The sequence below is a fragment of the Hoplias malabaricus genome, chromosome 8, assembly GCF_029633855.1.
Source record: "Hoplias malabaricus isolate fHopMal1 chromosome 8, fHopMal1.hap1, whole genome shotgun sequence".
Taxonomy (NCBI): Eukaryota; Metazoa; Chordata; class Actinopteri; order Characiformes; family Erythrinidae; genus Hoplias; species Hoplias malabaricus.
This window is the reverse complement of record NC_089807.1, coordinates 39377941-39394705: the sequence shown is the minus strand read 5'-3', so window position 1 is coordinate 39394705 and position 16765 is coordinate 39377941. Positions and strand designations below refer to the sequence as shown.

At 44.0% G+C, this 16765-nt stretch overlaps 1 protein-coding gene across 1 annotated transcript in view; it reads right to left on the bottom strand.

Moving 5' to 3' along the window:
* LOC136705933 (probable E3 ubiquitin-protein ligase HERC6) overlaps positions 1-16063 on the bottom strand; it is a 16541-nt gene extending 478 nt beyond the window's left edge. The window contains exons 1-23 of the mRNA XM_066679778.1: positions 15809-16063; positions 14720-14870; positions 14265-14347; positions 12569-12796; positions 10708-10799; positions 10301-10428; positions 8842-8993; positions 8686-8741; positions 8409-8509; positions 8256-8315; positions 7503-7605; positions 7135-7315; positions 6499-6650; positions 5408-5539; positions 5223-5321; positions 4452-4625; positions 3295-3435; positions 3036-3202; positions 2865-2931; positions 2706-2776; positions 703-886; positions 504-606; positions 1-405 (exon numbers count right to left, since the gene is read on the bottom strand). The exon at positions 1-405 is cut by the window's left edge and continues 478 nt beyond it. Coding sequence (XP_066535875.1) covers positions 194-405; positions 504-606; positions 703-886; positions 2706-2776; positions 2865-2931; positions 3036-3202; positions 3295-3435; positions 4452-4625; positions 5223-5321; positions 5408-5539; positions 6499-6650; positions 7135-7315; positions 7503-7605; positions 8256-8315; positions 8409-8509; positions 8686-8741; positions 8842-8993; positions 10301-10428; positions 10708-10799; positions 12569-12796; positions 14265-14347; positions 14720-14870; positions 15809-16037 — 3066 coding nt within the window. The 5' untranslated portion in view covers positions 16038-16063 and the 3' untranslated portion in view covers positions 1-193. The remainder of the gene's footprint in view (positions 406-503; positions 607-702; positions 887-2705; positions 2777-2864; positions 2932-3035; positions 3203-3294; positions 3436-4451; positions 4626-5222; positions 5322-5407; positions 5540-6498; positions 6651-7134; positions 7316-7502; positions 7606-8255; positions 8316-8408; positions 8510-8685; positions 8742-8841; positions 8994-10300; positions 10429-10707; positions 10800-12568; positions 12797-14264; positions 14348-14719; positions 14871-15808) is intronic.
* Between the last annotated feature and the right edge of the window lie 702 nt (positions 16064-16765).

Sequence of the window (16765 nt, the reverse complement as noted above, 5' to 3'; positions counted from 1 at the left end):
GTTTTGGTTGTATATGGTGGGTTAATATTGTATTGAGAAAGGGATCTGATTATATAGCGTGTAGTCCGGCTTGTATTAGTCAAGGTATGGCTCATGCTGTTTGTTCTGGGTGATGTTTTAAGTTTACTGACCAGGTGAAAACAGAGCAAATTAGCAATAAACAGAATATGCATTTGTTCATTACTGTTCACATCTACTCTCTCCAGAAGCCTCTGTTGTGCTGCAGGGCTTGAATAAGCCTGTCCTGGAGCTGTTGCTTGCTGTGGTACTGAGGGAGCAAGAGCATCCAGTGGCAGGTGAGTGACTCTGGCAGGTGGTCCTGGGTGGATTTGAGCAGAACAGACACAGTCATCTTCACCTGCTCCATTCCCACAACGGGCACACGGTCGCATCCTGTCAGAAACACTGGAGACGAGGAACAGGACAGAGGATATAAGTGAGTTTCTAAAAGACCCTGCAGTGCTCAGTTTGACTACAGAATCACACCGAACAGATGCACTCACACAGAAAGGCTTTCTTCTGTTCCTCTGTGAGCTCTTCAAACACCTCCCAGAACCTGATGATAGTGGGGTGTCTCGCGTGGTACTCTCCGTTATACGCTGTGTTCTGGATTAAGAAATATTTAGGCGTTTACACGTGGCCACAAAATGTTCGGATTTTGTTATGTTCCATGGTCTTATTTTATGAGATCATGTGCTTCACCTGTCTGAAGATGTCCCAGTCGTATTGTTCAGTTCCCACCATCACTCCCCGCAGCTCCTCGGGCTGGAAAAACTCCACCACGTCTCGGTCACACACTTTGAAGAAACCCCTCTTGAACTCCTCAAACACTCGCTCCACCGACTTGTTCATGGTGTAGTCCACGTACGCCTCCACAAACTCTTTCCTGTTGTAAGTAAACGTGGATGAACAGGACACCACTGTCATCACTGACCTGTTGCATTTATGGCATTTGGCAGAGGCTCTTATTCAAGCAAACAATTCTAACCATGCTATAAAACGTAGGCGAACACCGTGTTAGGAGTCTTGTCAAAGGACTACTCTTATAGGTGTAGAGAGTGCTTGCCTGAGCAAGGTTTATGTGTAGCTCATGCAACACATCTGATCTTAGGGCTATTAAAGTAACACTATGTAATATTTTTAACTTACAATTACACTAAGATGTTTCAAAGACCTGTAATGAGAATAGAGCCTATGTCATTGGTACTCTGGGTTCAGCACTGCAGAAACGGCACTATGTAACATTTGGAGGAAGGTAGGATACTAACCCCCCTCAACAAATCTTACTTAGCGCTCCTTTAATCTTACGTAGTTCTTGTTAACAAGTAGTTAGCGGTTCCAAATGTCCTGAGGGGTTTTATACTGCATACTGGAAGCTTGATGTGAGGATTTGTTTGCATTCAGCCATATAAACATTACTGAGGTCAGACACTAATATTAAGTGATGAGGTAGGACTTTTGGTGTTTGATTATTAGATATTATTGAACAAATTGTGCACTGAATTGTGACTTGACTGTTTAGCTGGCTTGGAGCTCTAGTTCAGGACAAAATTTGGACACGTAATAAGTCTTAGCTAAATGTATTGTGTTATACTGTGGTAAGTGGACAGTTTTTATACGTATACGTATATATACGCATAATACAATTTGGGCGGCACAGTGGCGCAGCAGGTAGGTGTCGCAGTCACACAGCTCCAGGGACCTGGAGGTTGTGGGTTCGATTCCCGCTCCGGGTGACTGTCTGTGAGGAGTGTGGTGTGTTCTCCCTGTGTCTGCGTGGGTTTCCTCTGAGTGACTGTCTGTGAGGAGTGTGGTGTGTTCTCTCTGTGTCTGCGTGGGTTTCCTCCGGGTGACTGTCTGTGAGGAGTGTGGTGTGTTCTCCCTGTGTCTGCGTGGGTTTCCTCCGGGTGACTGTCTGTGAGGAGTGTGGTGTGTTCTCTCTGTGTCTGCGTGGGTTTCCTCTGGGTGACTGTCTGTGAGGAGTGTGGTGTGTTCTTCCTGTGTCTGCGTGGGTTTCCTCCGGGTGACTGTCTGTGAGGAGTGTGGTGTGTTCTCCCTGTGTCTGCGTGGGTTTCCTCCGGGTGACTGTCTGTGAGGAGTGTGGTGTGTTCTCTCTGTGTCTGCGTGAGTTTCCTCCGGGTGACTGTCTGTGAGGAATGTGGTGTGTTCTCTCTGTGTCTGCGTGGGTTTCCTCCGGGTGACTGTCTGTGAGGAGTGTGGTGTGTTCTTCCTGTGTCTGCGTGAGTTTCCTCCAGGTGACTGTCTGTGAGGAATGTGGTGTGTTCTCTCTGTGTCTGCGTGGGTTTCCTCCGAGTGACTGTCTGTGAGGAGTTGGTGTGTTCTCCCAGTGTCCTCCCACAGTTCAAAAACACACAGTGATAGGTGGATTGGCGACTCAAAAGTGTCCGTAGGTGTGAGTGTGTAAGTGTGCAAGTGAATGTGTTGCCCTGTGAAGGACTGGCGCCCCCTTCAGGGTGTATTCCAGCCCACCAATGATTCCAGGTAGGCGCTGGACCCACCGCGACCCTGAACTGGATAAGCGCTTAAAGATAATGAATGAATGAGGATAATACAATTTGGAGTACGGGAATTATTAAAGTCCCTGTCATTTAGATATATAAAGGTTACATGCTAATTAAAACTACTGACTTGTATTTTTAATGTATTCTTTTTGTAATAATATTTATACGCAACGTGAAATTTACTTATTAGCACTTGTCACGGGTTTTCCTCGTTCCTGAGGATCAAGCTCCACGTCACGTCCATCCCAGTGGACCTGTGGACAGAGGAAAAATAGATTTATTTACATCACGAGATATATTTCAAATATCAGCTGGCTACATTATTGGCTGAAATGTACATACACAAAAGGTGACGTCCATATTTTCAATGACATCATCAGTATAGTTGGACAGGAGACATCTCATACCACTGGATAACAAACAGAAACATGAGACCAATCCTTTACTGCTCACTGACCACAATAAAAGAAGAGGAACACTACATTTCAGATAATCATCAAAGCATACACTCACTCTCCAATTACAGGCCTGAACTCGATCAAGTCCTCCAGAGTGGGTTTGACATTTACCAGCTTCTTAAACATGGCCAGAGGGAAGGGCATGTGGACGATGTTGATGTTGTACAAGGCCAGGCCACACAGGATCCCAAAGAGAAAATATTTCTTTGATTCTACCTTTGGCTGAGAGAGGGATTCAGAGAGAGACACCAGTCTTAGGGCTGAGGATGTGCAAAAATCCTGTACCATTTACAGAGTCAGTAATGGATTTGTACCTCGGATGGGAACCAGATCATTGTTTGGTTGTCGTTGTACATGAACATCTCTGAATCTGGAGCTAAAAGCTCATTAAAGGCATGGAGGAAGAAATCTCTCATGTTGACTGCTGTCAGTTTGGAATCTTCAACAAATTGCACCTACATGGGACAGTGGTATAGGTACATGATACAAACCGAAACCTTAAAACATTTAATTGGCTGAAGGAATGGATGACACTATATGGCCAAATGTTTTCCATCCATCCATCCATTATCTGTAAGCAACTCCTCACAGACAGTCACCCGGAGGAAACCCACGCAGACACAGGGAGAACACACCACACTCCTCACAGACAGTCACCCGGAGGAAACCCACACGGACACAGGGAGAACACACCACACTCCTCACAGACAGTCACCCGGAGGAAACCCATGCAGACACAGGGAGAACACACCACACTCCTCACAGACAGTCTCCCGGAGGAAACCCACGCGGACACAGGGAGAACACACCACACTGCTCACAGACAGTCACCCGGAGGAAACCCACGCAGACACAGGGAGAACACACCACACTCCTCACAGACAGTCACCCGGAGGAAACCCACACGGACACAGGAAGAACACACCACACTCCTCACACACAGTCACCCGGAGCGGGACTTGAACCCACAACCTCCAGGTCCCTGGAGCTGTGTGACTGCGACTCTACCTACTGCACCACCGTGCCACTGCCAAAAGTTTTCATACACCTCTTACATATCTTTTGAAATCAAGAGTGTTTATATGTTTTATTCCTCTTTGATTCGGCAAGAGCTTCAACTCTTCTTTGGAATATTGTTAAAACATTTCCATGAGGCTATTAAGGTATTCAGTCACAAGAACATAATTACAGTCACTTGTACTATTCCAAATGTGTTGCAAGGGTCTCCATCCCAGTAAAGAATGCAGATCCACTGAGGCCTAGCCCAGTGCTGGGGGGCTTATACCCCTCTAGTCAATGTTTGGCAATGGTTAGGTCGACCTTATGTTCAGCTGCTAACTACCTGCTCTCTACAAACCTCTGGCCACATGGTGTAACTGCCCCCCGCTTTCATCCCTCAGGAGCTGCGTTAACATTCTTGTGTGAAATATTGCTGTAATTGTGCTGAATGGCCTGAGAAAAGAGTGCCCACCACTAGCTCTTTTTTGAAGTTGTCATGGTCAAGGTTGGAGAGCTGGCGGAAGGTATCCTCCAGCAGAGCTGTCCGTCTAAGTTTGAGCAGGATGACAGGTGATGGGGCTTCTGAGGGGTGGATATCCTGAAACATCCCAGATCTCACACCGTCGTGAAGGAATGTGTGGGTCATCTGGAAAAAATATTTGATTGTGATGGTTACCAGGTGGCCTCAAACGGGTTCATTGCGCCTCTGTCTAACCCAGCATCTCTGACATCTGGAGCCTGACTATTTCAGGCTTTACAGAGTGACCCACAGCAGCCTCCTGACTCAATAAGTATTAACTCTTTCAGTTTTAACCAAAATTCTTATACAGTGTAGCATTAAAATACGCTTCGCGGACCCTCTTTTTAAAGTGTGAATCCTATAAATAAACATGAACCCTAAATATAAACACAGGCTGCAGTAATTAGCATGAGTGCTACACCAATGACACCAATGTGAATTTGTTTATTTGGTGTCATTGCCTAATTTAATTGGCTTCCTCTATTTCTCACCTTTTTAAAAGAGAAATGTGTCATTATTACCACAATATGTAAAAAGCAATATTTATTATTTTTGCATATTTTAATAAAATGCAATTTACCAGACAAGCAACCACTTTATACTCCGTAAAGCAGCTCACTCACTCATTTTCTTGTTTGATAACGTAATAAATAGCCACTGGAGAAAATGGCTGCTCTTTTAAAGGCTATCGAATTCACTCTGTAATGACAATGAAAGGGATACCTTTGTTATGGCAGCATCATAGTTAAAAACACTGATCTTGCTCTGCAGATCCAGAAGAAATGGGTATCGGCAGAATATAGGAGGCGTAAAATCTGTTTCCTGTCAAACACATGCACGAAACATTAATGTGAAACGTAAATATGTTATAACGAGTGCCAAGTGACTTTATTCTGATAGTGTTTTACCTGCACTTGGCCCCATTTAATCTGCCTCCACAGTGTAACGTCTTGTTGCAGTAACAAATGTAAGGTGCCAATCTCCTCTAAGTAAAACTCCTGGAGGGCAACTTTCCTCCATCTCTCTGCCCTTTTGTTGCCCTTTGAAAAATGAACACCTGATTCAGCCATAATATTAAAACCATCAACGTATTTGTAAACTCACTGTCCATTATTTAAACCATATATGTGCGTTTTGTAGTTCTACAATAACAGGCTGGACTCCAGTCAAATCCATGAAACTAGAAGGAAAACAAATCATTTCACACGACTGACTTTGGGAAATCTGTAATAATATTAACACTACCATTACCATTCATTCATTCATTCATTATCTGTAAGCGCTTATCCAGTTCAGGGTCGCGGTGGGTCCAGTGCCTACCTGGAATCATTGGGCGTAAGGCGGGAATACACCCTGGAGGGGGCGCCAGTCCTTCACAGGGCAACACACACACTTACACACTCACGCCTACGGACACTTTTGAGTCGCCAATCCACCTACCAACGTGTGTTTTTGGACTGTGGGAGGAAACCAGAGAACCCCGGAGGAAACCCACGCAGACACAGGGAGAACACACCACACTCCTCACAGACAGTCACCCGGAGGAAACCCACGCAGACACAGGGAGAACACACCACACTCCTCATAGACAGTCACCCGGAGGAAACCCACGCAGACACAGGGAGAACACACCACACTCCTCACAGACAGTCACCCGGAGGAAACCCACACAGACACAGGGAGAACACACCACACTCCTCACAGACAGTCACCCGGAGGAAACCCACGCAGACACAGGGAGAACACACCACACTCCTCACAGACAGTCACCCGGAGGAAGCCCACGCAGACACAGGGAGAACACAACACACTCCTCACAGACAGTCACCCGGAGGAAAGCCACGCTGACACAGGGAGAACACACCTCACTCCTCACAGACAGTCACCCGGAGCGGGACTCGAACCCACAACCTCCAGGTCCCTGGAGCTATGTTGTTCTTATCCAGAAATAAAATATAAAAATTGTTATAGATGTAAGTAAATGCATCATTTGACACACCTTGTAAAGACATTTGAGAACTTCCAATACAGCCTTTACTCCCGGAGTAAACTGTAACCACACTTGTGTCTTCAGAAGAAAGGCCAGGGCATGTTTCCACATGGCAATGTGTTTCATCATCATAGGAGCTTCCAGAGAAGACCAGTACTCCTCTAAAAGCACAGAGAAGATTAAAGTCAGGGCTTATAATCAGTACAATAAATGACTTTAAACTAAATATCCTAACATCTGATATGTTTAAACCCTCACTACTCAGACAAGGATGGGTTTAGTGTCTCAGATCCCTCTGTTTTAGGCTAGAACATTTGTAACTACAATTTGGAACAATATCTGTGATGATTTGATTGCATTCAGTTACATGAACATTAATGAGGTCAGGTCACTGGAAGATTCTGGATTACAAACTACACTACACCTCAATCCAGGGGTACTGGATGGTGCTCATCCACAAGAACAGATCCACATCTTTGTACCCACCTGCCAAAGCTTGGCATTGAGCGTAGTGACCTTAGGCTCATGTGCAACTACTCCAGAGATATCTCATTGTCCATACTGAGCAGTTACAATGTGAAATCACACACTCTGAACATACAATGTACATATTTTTAGTGATGGAATGATGTCCATTGATCTTACTCAGGGTCTTCATGGCTGAGTCATTGAGCCTGGAGATGGCTACCGCTAACAGCAGCACCAGCTCGATGACAGTCTGGTCCTCGTGAAGAATTGAGCATGTGGGCAGGAGGACAAAGATCTCTGGACATTTCATCACCGGAGCAGCGTGATAAAGATTGTTCACAAGCGGAGAGAGGGTCATCTGGAGCAAAATAGCAGTGACACAAGGAGAGTTTAACCGTCTAATGATGCTCATCCTGCTCCAACATGTTTATGAAAATCTCATTTACAAGAACGTTCCTTACACTTTAATGTCGACAGGAACATTCTGTCAGAACACATTCAAGAGTCTGTTCAAAACCTTTATAATGGATTTCTTATAACTCAACTGATTTCTTGATCCAAGGAATCGCTAGAAGCTTGTCGAAGGTCTGACAGGCAGCATCCAAATCAACAGCCATAGCACTTGGATTACTTCTACCAACAGCTCCTCTGTGGATTGAGAAATATTTAATATTAGTAGCCATTGCTACATTCATTCATTCATTATCTGTAAGCACTTATCCAGTTCAGGGTCACGGTGGATCCAGAGCCTACCTGGAATCTCTGGGCGCAAGGCAGGAATACACCCTGGAGGGGGCGCCAGTCCTTCACAGGGCAACACAGACACACGCACACCTACGGACAATTTTGAGTAGCCAATCCACCTACCAACTGTGGGAGGAAACCCACGCAGACACGGGGAGAACACACCAACCCCTCACAGTCACCCAAAGCGGGAATCGAACCCACAACCTCCAGGTCCCTGGAGCTGTGTGACTGCGACACTATCTGCTGTGCCATCGTGCCACCCGCCATGGATACTTCCACCCATTAACTGGGACTACTTCAATCACACACAAACTCCATTCAACCAAGCTCTGGGTGGGGCAAGACAAGCACATCCTTCCTCTGATTCATATGAAGCCAACCAAGAATATTTTCAAAACAATGCCAGTGAATCGCTCAACACTCCTAGAATGCTAACTGGCCAGACCTTATATGTCAAGTGGCAGTAGACAGCATTCATTTGTGTGGGGGTTCTCTAAAGCAACTAATATACCTTTTATGACTATTGTGTCACTTGATAGAAACAGAGTTACCTGTCCTTCATGAAACAAGCGATGAGATTTGAACTTGTTGAGAAGGTCAAGCAAACCTCTCTGTGGAGGAATAAAAAAGTGAGGTGATGTAACATTATCCCAGTGCTATACTGTGGCTCCTCAAACCTGCAATCATGGCTAGATTCTCCCTACCTTTTAGCTTCCTCTGTGTTTCTGTTTCTCTCCGACATTGAAACCCATCTCTGCACTTGGGCCTCACTTAGTTTTCCAATCGTGTCTCCAAGAAGGGGCGTCTTAACGAACAAAGAAAAGTGTGTAGCTCAATTATAACCATTTAACAGGGTGTAAAAGTGTCTCAGAATGATCAAACAATATTTAATACATAATTACTGTATGTTTATTTGATTACATCTGTTGTATTTATTACTATTGCATTCAGTTCTGAAAATCCAGCTGTGACTAAATGTACCTTGGGAGGAGGAAAGACAAGGAAGTTGGAATTCCAGCCACAGAAAATCTTCATTTCTAATATGAACGGAAAGATGCTCGATATCAGTTAAATGATTTTAATAAGTGTGATAACATGGTTAATATGCACACGATGTTGAAAAAGGTGGTTATGTACGTCTCTGTATCTTTGCCTCTGAATTGTTCCAGTGTCCGTCCACTTTCACAGGCCTCAGACTGTCCTCGGTGCTCCCGTTTCCCAGCTGACCTTTGACCCCGCGCCCAAATGCAAAGAGGATGCCTGATGAGGCGAGGACCAGGGTGTGGTGGCTGTAATAGAAGGATGGACAGGAATGGTAAGAGTCCTAAAGACTAGAATCAGAATCACTTTATTGGCCACTGTGCTTGCACACAGAGGAATTTGTTCTCTGCATTTAACCCAATCCATGCAGTGAAACACATTTACAACCACACTAGTAAACACTAGGGGGCAGTGAGCACACACGCCCGGAGTGGTGGACAACCCTAGCCACGGCACACAGGGAGCAGTTGAGGGTTAGGTGCCTTGCTCAAGTAAGTTCAGAACAGAGGCGATTGCTCTAAGACTGCAAGGGAAGTTCAGCTTCCCCTAAAATGTCAAAAAATAAGTGATCAAATATATACTGTTGTGTGTACATGTCAATACTGTTGTGTGTACATGTCATTGAATAAATATGCACTACAACGCGCTCCACTTTTGTTCAGATTCAGCTTATCACTGGTAAAGACGTGGCTTTCCTGTCAATTATTCCCGCAGCTTCACAGAGCTTTAAACACTGTGGACTCATTGGATAAATGCTGGACTTTGTCCCGCCCATCGGACGCTCAGCGTCTCTGGGGGTCTATGGGGCAGTGGGCTGGCCTCGGCTGGCCCGGACGCTCAACTTCTGCATGATGATTGGATGATCTGTCTGAGGCTGAACCCCTTTTTGATTGACAGCGAAATGAGCGAATCAGCGATCCTTTGGTGTAAAGATCCGTGGGAGCATTACATTTTCATTCTGTTCTGAGTTGAACCGGAGACTTTCTTAATCCTCTTAGCGGCATTTTCTTTGTTAAAAACAACTAGCGACAAATCAAGCTTCTATTTCTGGTGGTTTTTTTGTAGCTGCTTGTGTTTGGAGACTGACTTCTATCACTCTTTCTGACTTCTATCTCAGTTTCTGTCCAGCGGGTGCTGCTGAGCCCCTCCACCGTCACAAAGCACTCACAGGCGGACACACTTCACATGGGCCAAGGCCGTTTAAGCCTAGCTCTGCTGGCCATTGAGAGGACACTAGTCAAGTCCCTGGAAAAGACGCCTTGTTGGTACGACAGGGTCACAGATCATTTACTTGAAAAGGAACGGAGGGTAGAATTTACATATAAATAAACTGACACATTTTATGATGTAGGCCGAAATTGAGCTTCCCCTCCTTGAAAGACCAGCATCCGCCACTGGTTCAGAATCCAGTGTCTATTATACTATGATATGAGTGAATTACTACAAATAAAAGACTAAACTGTTATGTTTGTATCCTCTTTGGTCCAGGTGAAGATGTGAATATCTAAAGCCAGTTAACAATTCTGCTTCACATGTGAAATAAATAGTTCACTACCTGCCACAGGCTACTTGTACAGCAGGTCCATCTATGCCTTGAACTTCCTTGGGCAGAAGCTCTTTATTTGTGGAGCCGTGTCCAAGCTGACCATGTGTTCCATCTCCAAAGGTATATACACCTCCATCCTTAAAACAATAACAACAGGAATGGCATGAGGAGGAGGCAATCTGTTGGTTAGAAAGCACAGTGCTGAACATCTGTGACCTGTACTAAAGGTCACTAAAGGTCTGCATGTATTGTCCATGTGCACTGGTGTCTGCTGCTGTTCTTTGTTGAAAAAAGCAGTATTTAATTCCTCACTCAATGTATCAGTGTTGAGAATGCAAGGGATGACAATCCGTTTGACTTTGACAAGTGTGTGACAGTAAACAAATAAAATCTGTGTTAAACTTCTCTGTTCTTACTTTACTGAGGACAGCAGTATGGGCCTCTCCACAGCTGATAGACGTAATGGTCAAGCTCCTCAAAGCAGGTATAGCACACAGTGTAAAGCGGCCTGTCACAAAAGAATGTAAGGTTAAAAGACCTTATGTGGTTGTTATGTGGTATAAGGATAAAAGCTATAGCACCCAGCTGTTATTTTCAGATTCTAATGGTCTCTAATGGTCGAGCTATCCCTTAGAATACAATGTTGAAGACTCGCACAATTTGATTTCCTCTGGTTACTCTTGTTTCTGGGACTACATGGTTGGCCATTTATACGGATACACCTTAATAAAATGGGAATGGTTGGTGATATTAACTTCCTGTTTGTGGCACATTAGTATATGGGAGGGGGGAAACTTTTCAAGATGGGTGGTGACCATGGTGGCCATTTTGAAGTCGGTCATTTTGGATCCAACTTTTGTTTTCTCAATGGGAAGAGGGTCATGTGACACATCAAACTTACTGGGAATTTCACAAGAAAAAAAATGGTGTGCTTTCATGAGTTATTTAGAAGTTTCTGACCACTTATAAAATGTGTTCAAAGTGCTGCCCATTGTGCTGGATTGTCAATGCAACCCTCTTCTCCCACTCTTCACACACTGATAGCAACACCACAGGAGAAATGCTAGCACAGGCTTCCAGTGTCCGTAGTTTCAGGTGCTACACATCTTGATGGTATGGTGTGGTATATGGGGTACAAAGATAGTCCATTCTTCATCAATGGAAGCCTCAAGGCCACTGGATATGCGAAATTGCTACATGATGATGTGTTTCCCTCTTTATGCACTGAAGCTGGCACGTTCCCTGAGTTTTTCACCACCACATTATGGGTGTCAGGTCCAAGCATTCCTAGATAAACAGTTTCCTGGAAAGTGAATTGGTCGTCGTGGGCCAGTTGAATGTCCCCCAAGGTCTCCCGATCTGACCCCCTTAGACTTCTATCTTTGGGGTCATCTGAAGGTAATTGTCTATGCTGTGAAGATATGAGATGTGCAGCACCTGAAAGTACGGATACTGGAAGCCTGTGCTAGCATTTCTCCTGCGGTGTTGCTATCAGTGTGTGAAGAGTGGAAGAAGAGGGTTGCATTGACAATCCAACACAATGGGCAGCACTTTGAACACATTTTATAAGTGGTCAGAAACTTGTAAATAACTCATGAAAGAATAAACGAATAAAGTTACGTTAAAACCAAGCACACCATTGTTTTTCTTGTGAAATTCCCAATGAGTTTGATGTGTCACATGACCCTCTTCTCATTGAAAAAAAAAAAACAAAAGTTGGATCCAAAATGGCCAACTTCAAAATGGCCACCATGGTCACCACCATTTTGAAAAATGTCCCCCCTCCCATATACTAATGTGCCACAAACAGGAAGTTAATATCACCAACCATTCCCATTTTATTAAGGTGTATCCGTATAAATGGCCCACCCTGCATTTCTATGGAACACTGTTCCATTAGTCCACAGCTCAATCCTGGGGGTTGGAATACAACTAGAATACACTTCTAATAATTTCAGCTGAATTTAATCAAGCTATGTGTGTACAACTGAACATTCATTATCAGCAGTGGATAAACGTTAAATTAGCTAGACATATTAATTAGAATAAGTGTCTACAAATGTTTGACTATATAGGGAATGACATTTATATTGCTCATAACAACTTTAAGTGAGATGATATACCCTAATAAACTAGCATTCGCTCTAAACCCTGAAAAACTGCAGGTTTTCTTGTTGAATGCAAGCAGTAAAGTGATTTTAATTCAATTACAATTGCAATACTTGCTCAAAACAAACCAAAACCAGTGCTCTCTTTGTCAGGTGAAACTCATAGTACCTTTATCATCCGTCCTTTTGAGTCCCAGCTGTCCAGCGTTGTTTGCCCCACAGCAGAAGACCAGCACTGAGCTGGTGAGAAACAGAGAGTGGGCTCCTCCAGCAGAGATCTGAGTGACTGGAACTCCAGTGAGAGCTCGGATCAAGCCAGGAAATGGCTGCATGGCCACTGCTTTCCCCAGCCCCAGTTGACCATAGTTATTCTGACCCCAGGAATACACTTCGCCTCCTTAAAGAAAGGTTTACTGTGAGTTTTATTGTTTTTAATTGTTTTTATTGTATTTAACAGTTGAATTCACATCTTCCACTTCACATGTTTTATCCACTAACAGGCCTGACCCAGTTAGTTATTTGAGCTCCAGTAGTGTCTGCTGATGTATAATTCTTGGTATTATAGTATAGCACACATAAAAATATTAATCTGTGCTGGTTTTTGTTCAGTGAGGTTTCTCTTTATGTAAAACTGAGCATAAAATATTCCTCTCTGGAATGCAGTTTGCAAACTCTGGAGATAGGAGTAGAGTCCTAAAGGCTCCTTTTGTAATAAATTGTATCCTTCCCCCAGCTCTTCTGACTCGCTCTAGCTGATAAGACATGGTTTATGGCCTTGAAGGCCACAGCTAGCATTTTTGTCATCTGCTCACCTTCATCCATCCAAATAATCTGTTCTAATCCTAACATTTATTCATTAAAAAAACTTACAGTAACCCATGAAGTATTTAACCTCTTGTGAGTTCTTTATTCAGCGTAGGGACTCTGGTTTTGCCAAGGGTCACCTCCCCCGCTTATTCATTCATTCATTCATCATCTGTAAGCGCTTATCCAGTTCAGGGTCGCGGTGGGTCCAGAGCCTACCTGGAATCATTGTGCGCAAGGCAGGAATACACCCTGGAGGGGGCGCCAGTCCTTCACAGGGCAACACACACACTCACACCTACAGACACTTCTAAGTCGCCAATCCACCTACAAATGTGTGTTTTTGGACCGGAGGAAACCCACACAGACACAGGGACAACACACCAACCCCTCACAGACAGTCACCCGGAGGAAACCCACACAGACACAGGGACAACACACCAACCCCTCACAGACAGTCACCCGGAGGAAACCCACACAGACACAGGGAGAACACACCACACTCCTCACAGACAGTCACCCGGAGGAAACCCACGCAGACACAGGGAGAACACACCACACTCCTCACAGACAGTCACCCGGAGGAAACCCACACAGACACAGGGAGAACACACCTCCCCCACTTGAATGAACTACTTTACTTTGGAGGAAGAGTTATGACTCTGTTGTTCCTGTTGCTCACAGGTTTGTTGAGAAGTTGTGTTAGGGTTAGAGTTAGCTGCCATGTTTTAACATCTAAGAAGACAGTTCAACTGCTGGTCACTTTAAGCTATTACTTTAACCATTTAATCATTCTGTGACCAGAAAAATGATGATTTTGAATTGAATTGATCATTGAATTGATTTAAATAACAGGCCTGAAACGACCCTCCACATCACATTTATATGAGTAAGTGTTAAACTGCTGTAGGCTGTAATTTTGTTCATGGCTGTGACATCACTTCCATCATCAGTCCAGAACAGACACTTACAGGTTTGTTTACTTAATAAACACAATATGGACTTGACAGTGAAAAGTATGTTCTGACACTTTGCAAACGGTCAGTTTATGCGTTACTCACCTTTAGTTAGGACCAGAGAATGAACATTTCCACAAGCAACCTGCACCACTGGTATGGGTAAAGGTGATGGTATAGGAACAAGTCTGGGAATGTCAAAATATACATTTACTGACCTGCATTTACAGTGTATAGCATTTTTTCACATCCTCAATCTAATACCAGTAACTACTACACATTTAGTTTTAGCTGATGTTTATCTTAGTGCCTCTTACATAATTTCAATTATATATGACCTTGGCTGGTGTGAGTCTTAACCCCTGGAACTTTCTACAATTTATTAACAGCCCACTGATATTTTGTTTATAAAATATTATATTTTTTTAATAGACAGTTGCCCTCATACCAGCTTTAATAATGAATTGATTCAGTACCTGGCAGGGAATAGTAAACATGTGATCTTTTCTCTTATGTGTTTTTAAAGACATATGATCAAATGTGCTCTGTGTTGATCTCACCCTGGTTTGAGGCATTTTGACACTGCAGAGATGGTACCCAGCTGACCTTCCTCTCCTCCTCCCCAGGAGAATACCTGCCCCGAGTCACACAGAGCCAAACTGTGCTCCTTACCACATGCCACCTCAGCTACTGCCCCTAGACCCTCAACAACTAGAGAGAGAGAGAGAGAGAGAGAGAGAGAGAGAGAGAGAGAGAGAGAGAGAGAGAGAGAGAGAGAGAGAGAGAGAGAAAGAGACAGAGAGAGAGCGAGAGAGATGGAGAGAGAGAGAGAGAGAGAGATAGAGAGAGACAGAGAGAGACAGAGAGAGAGAGAGAGAGAGAGAGAGAGAGAGACAGAGAGAGAGAGAGAGAGACAGAGCGAGAGAGAGAGAGAGAGAGACAGAGAGAGACAGAGACAGAGCGAGAGAGAGAGAGAGAGAGAGAGAGAGAGAGAGAGAGACAGAGACAGAGCGAGAGAGAGAGAGAGAGAGAGAGAGAGAGAGAGAGAGAGAGAGAGAGAGAGAGACAGAGAAAATCTGCATCAGAATCTATTTTTGCCATTTAATCAAGAAAAATGAAATATGTTGTATAATTACATATTTACTTATAACTGCAATTATAAATTAATACACTCCTCAGAGCTGCAGCTCGACTCCCAGCCAAGACAGACACTGTGGGCAATTTTTCAATGTTGGCCACTTGTGGGTGCCTTCAAAAGACAGCGATGGGACCAGGAGAAGTTAAACATAGTCTGGACTATACATCATATGTCCACCTTTAACGTAGATAGCCCAAGATCGACACTTGTGGGCGCCACTGAGGAGGACTGGCTGTGTTTTGGGACCAAATGGACCAGAGCCCAAGTTTCAGAAGCTGAGGCGCAGAAACGAAACCGAAATAGCGGTGTTTCACTGGAAGGTATCGAAAGGAGCTACGTAAAGTACGTAGCGTTACATTAAAATCGTTACTGACGCTTGTGATGCAACCAGAGAATATGTCAAAAAAAAAACGAAGTCGTACTTTCTGCTATTCTCTGTCACTGCACATTCTTTGGAAGTCATCCCAGACATAGGTTTACAAAACAAAATAATTGATTTTAAAAGCTCTACCTGGGAGTTTAGTGGCTCTGCTCTTGGCTCTCCCCAGCTGTCCTTTGGAGTTTCTTCCACAAGAGAAAACTCGCCCGTTTTCACTCAGGAATAGAGAATGCTGCTCTCCACAAGACACGCTCACAATCCGTTCATCCAACATATTCACGAGGGTCGGTTTGATGAGAAAGTTCCCCTCAGTCCCAGGAACCAGGAGCTGTCCTTTAGAGCCATCTCCCCAGCAGAACATCTTCGGACCTGCAGCTCTCTCTGAAGCTCAGCTGATCAGTAATGAACTGATGAAGCGCTCCTGAGCTTTTATCAGCCCTGCTGCCACCTACTGCCATCCACCTCAGAGAGGAAAGGGACATCTGAGCATTTAAAGGAACACTACTATATATTATTACCATAAAATTATAGCTTTAAAATAGTTGTGATGATTCACTGACCTGTAACAGGGAGAACAGAGCCCCTGTATTTGTTACTTTGGGCTCAGCACTGCAGAAACTGCACTGTGTAACTTTTGGAGGAGGGTAGGACACCCTCTACCCTGGGAGCCCCAGGAGCAAAAATCACATATCTTACCTAGCGTTCATATGATATATTAAGAATTTCTTTTATTTCCAAGTAACAAACAGTCTTTATGAAATGACACTTTATTTTTAATAAAGTTCAGCTCACATCAGAGCCATTTCTTTGCTGACTCTGAATAAACCACTTCCAATACTGCAATAACATTACATATATTACACTTGGCAAATCACATAGAAACATTTTCTAATATGCAAATATATTTTTGGAATTTATATATATGCGAAAGATTTAACGGAATGTTTATGTGCCTAGGATTAAAAACAAAGGGAAAATATTTAATAATAAAATAATACTAAGTCGCAGTCACACAGCTCCAGGGGCCTGGAGGTTGTGGGTTTGATTCCCGCTCCGGGTGACTCTCTGTGAGGAGTGTGGTGTGTTCTT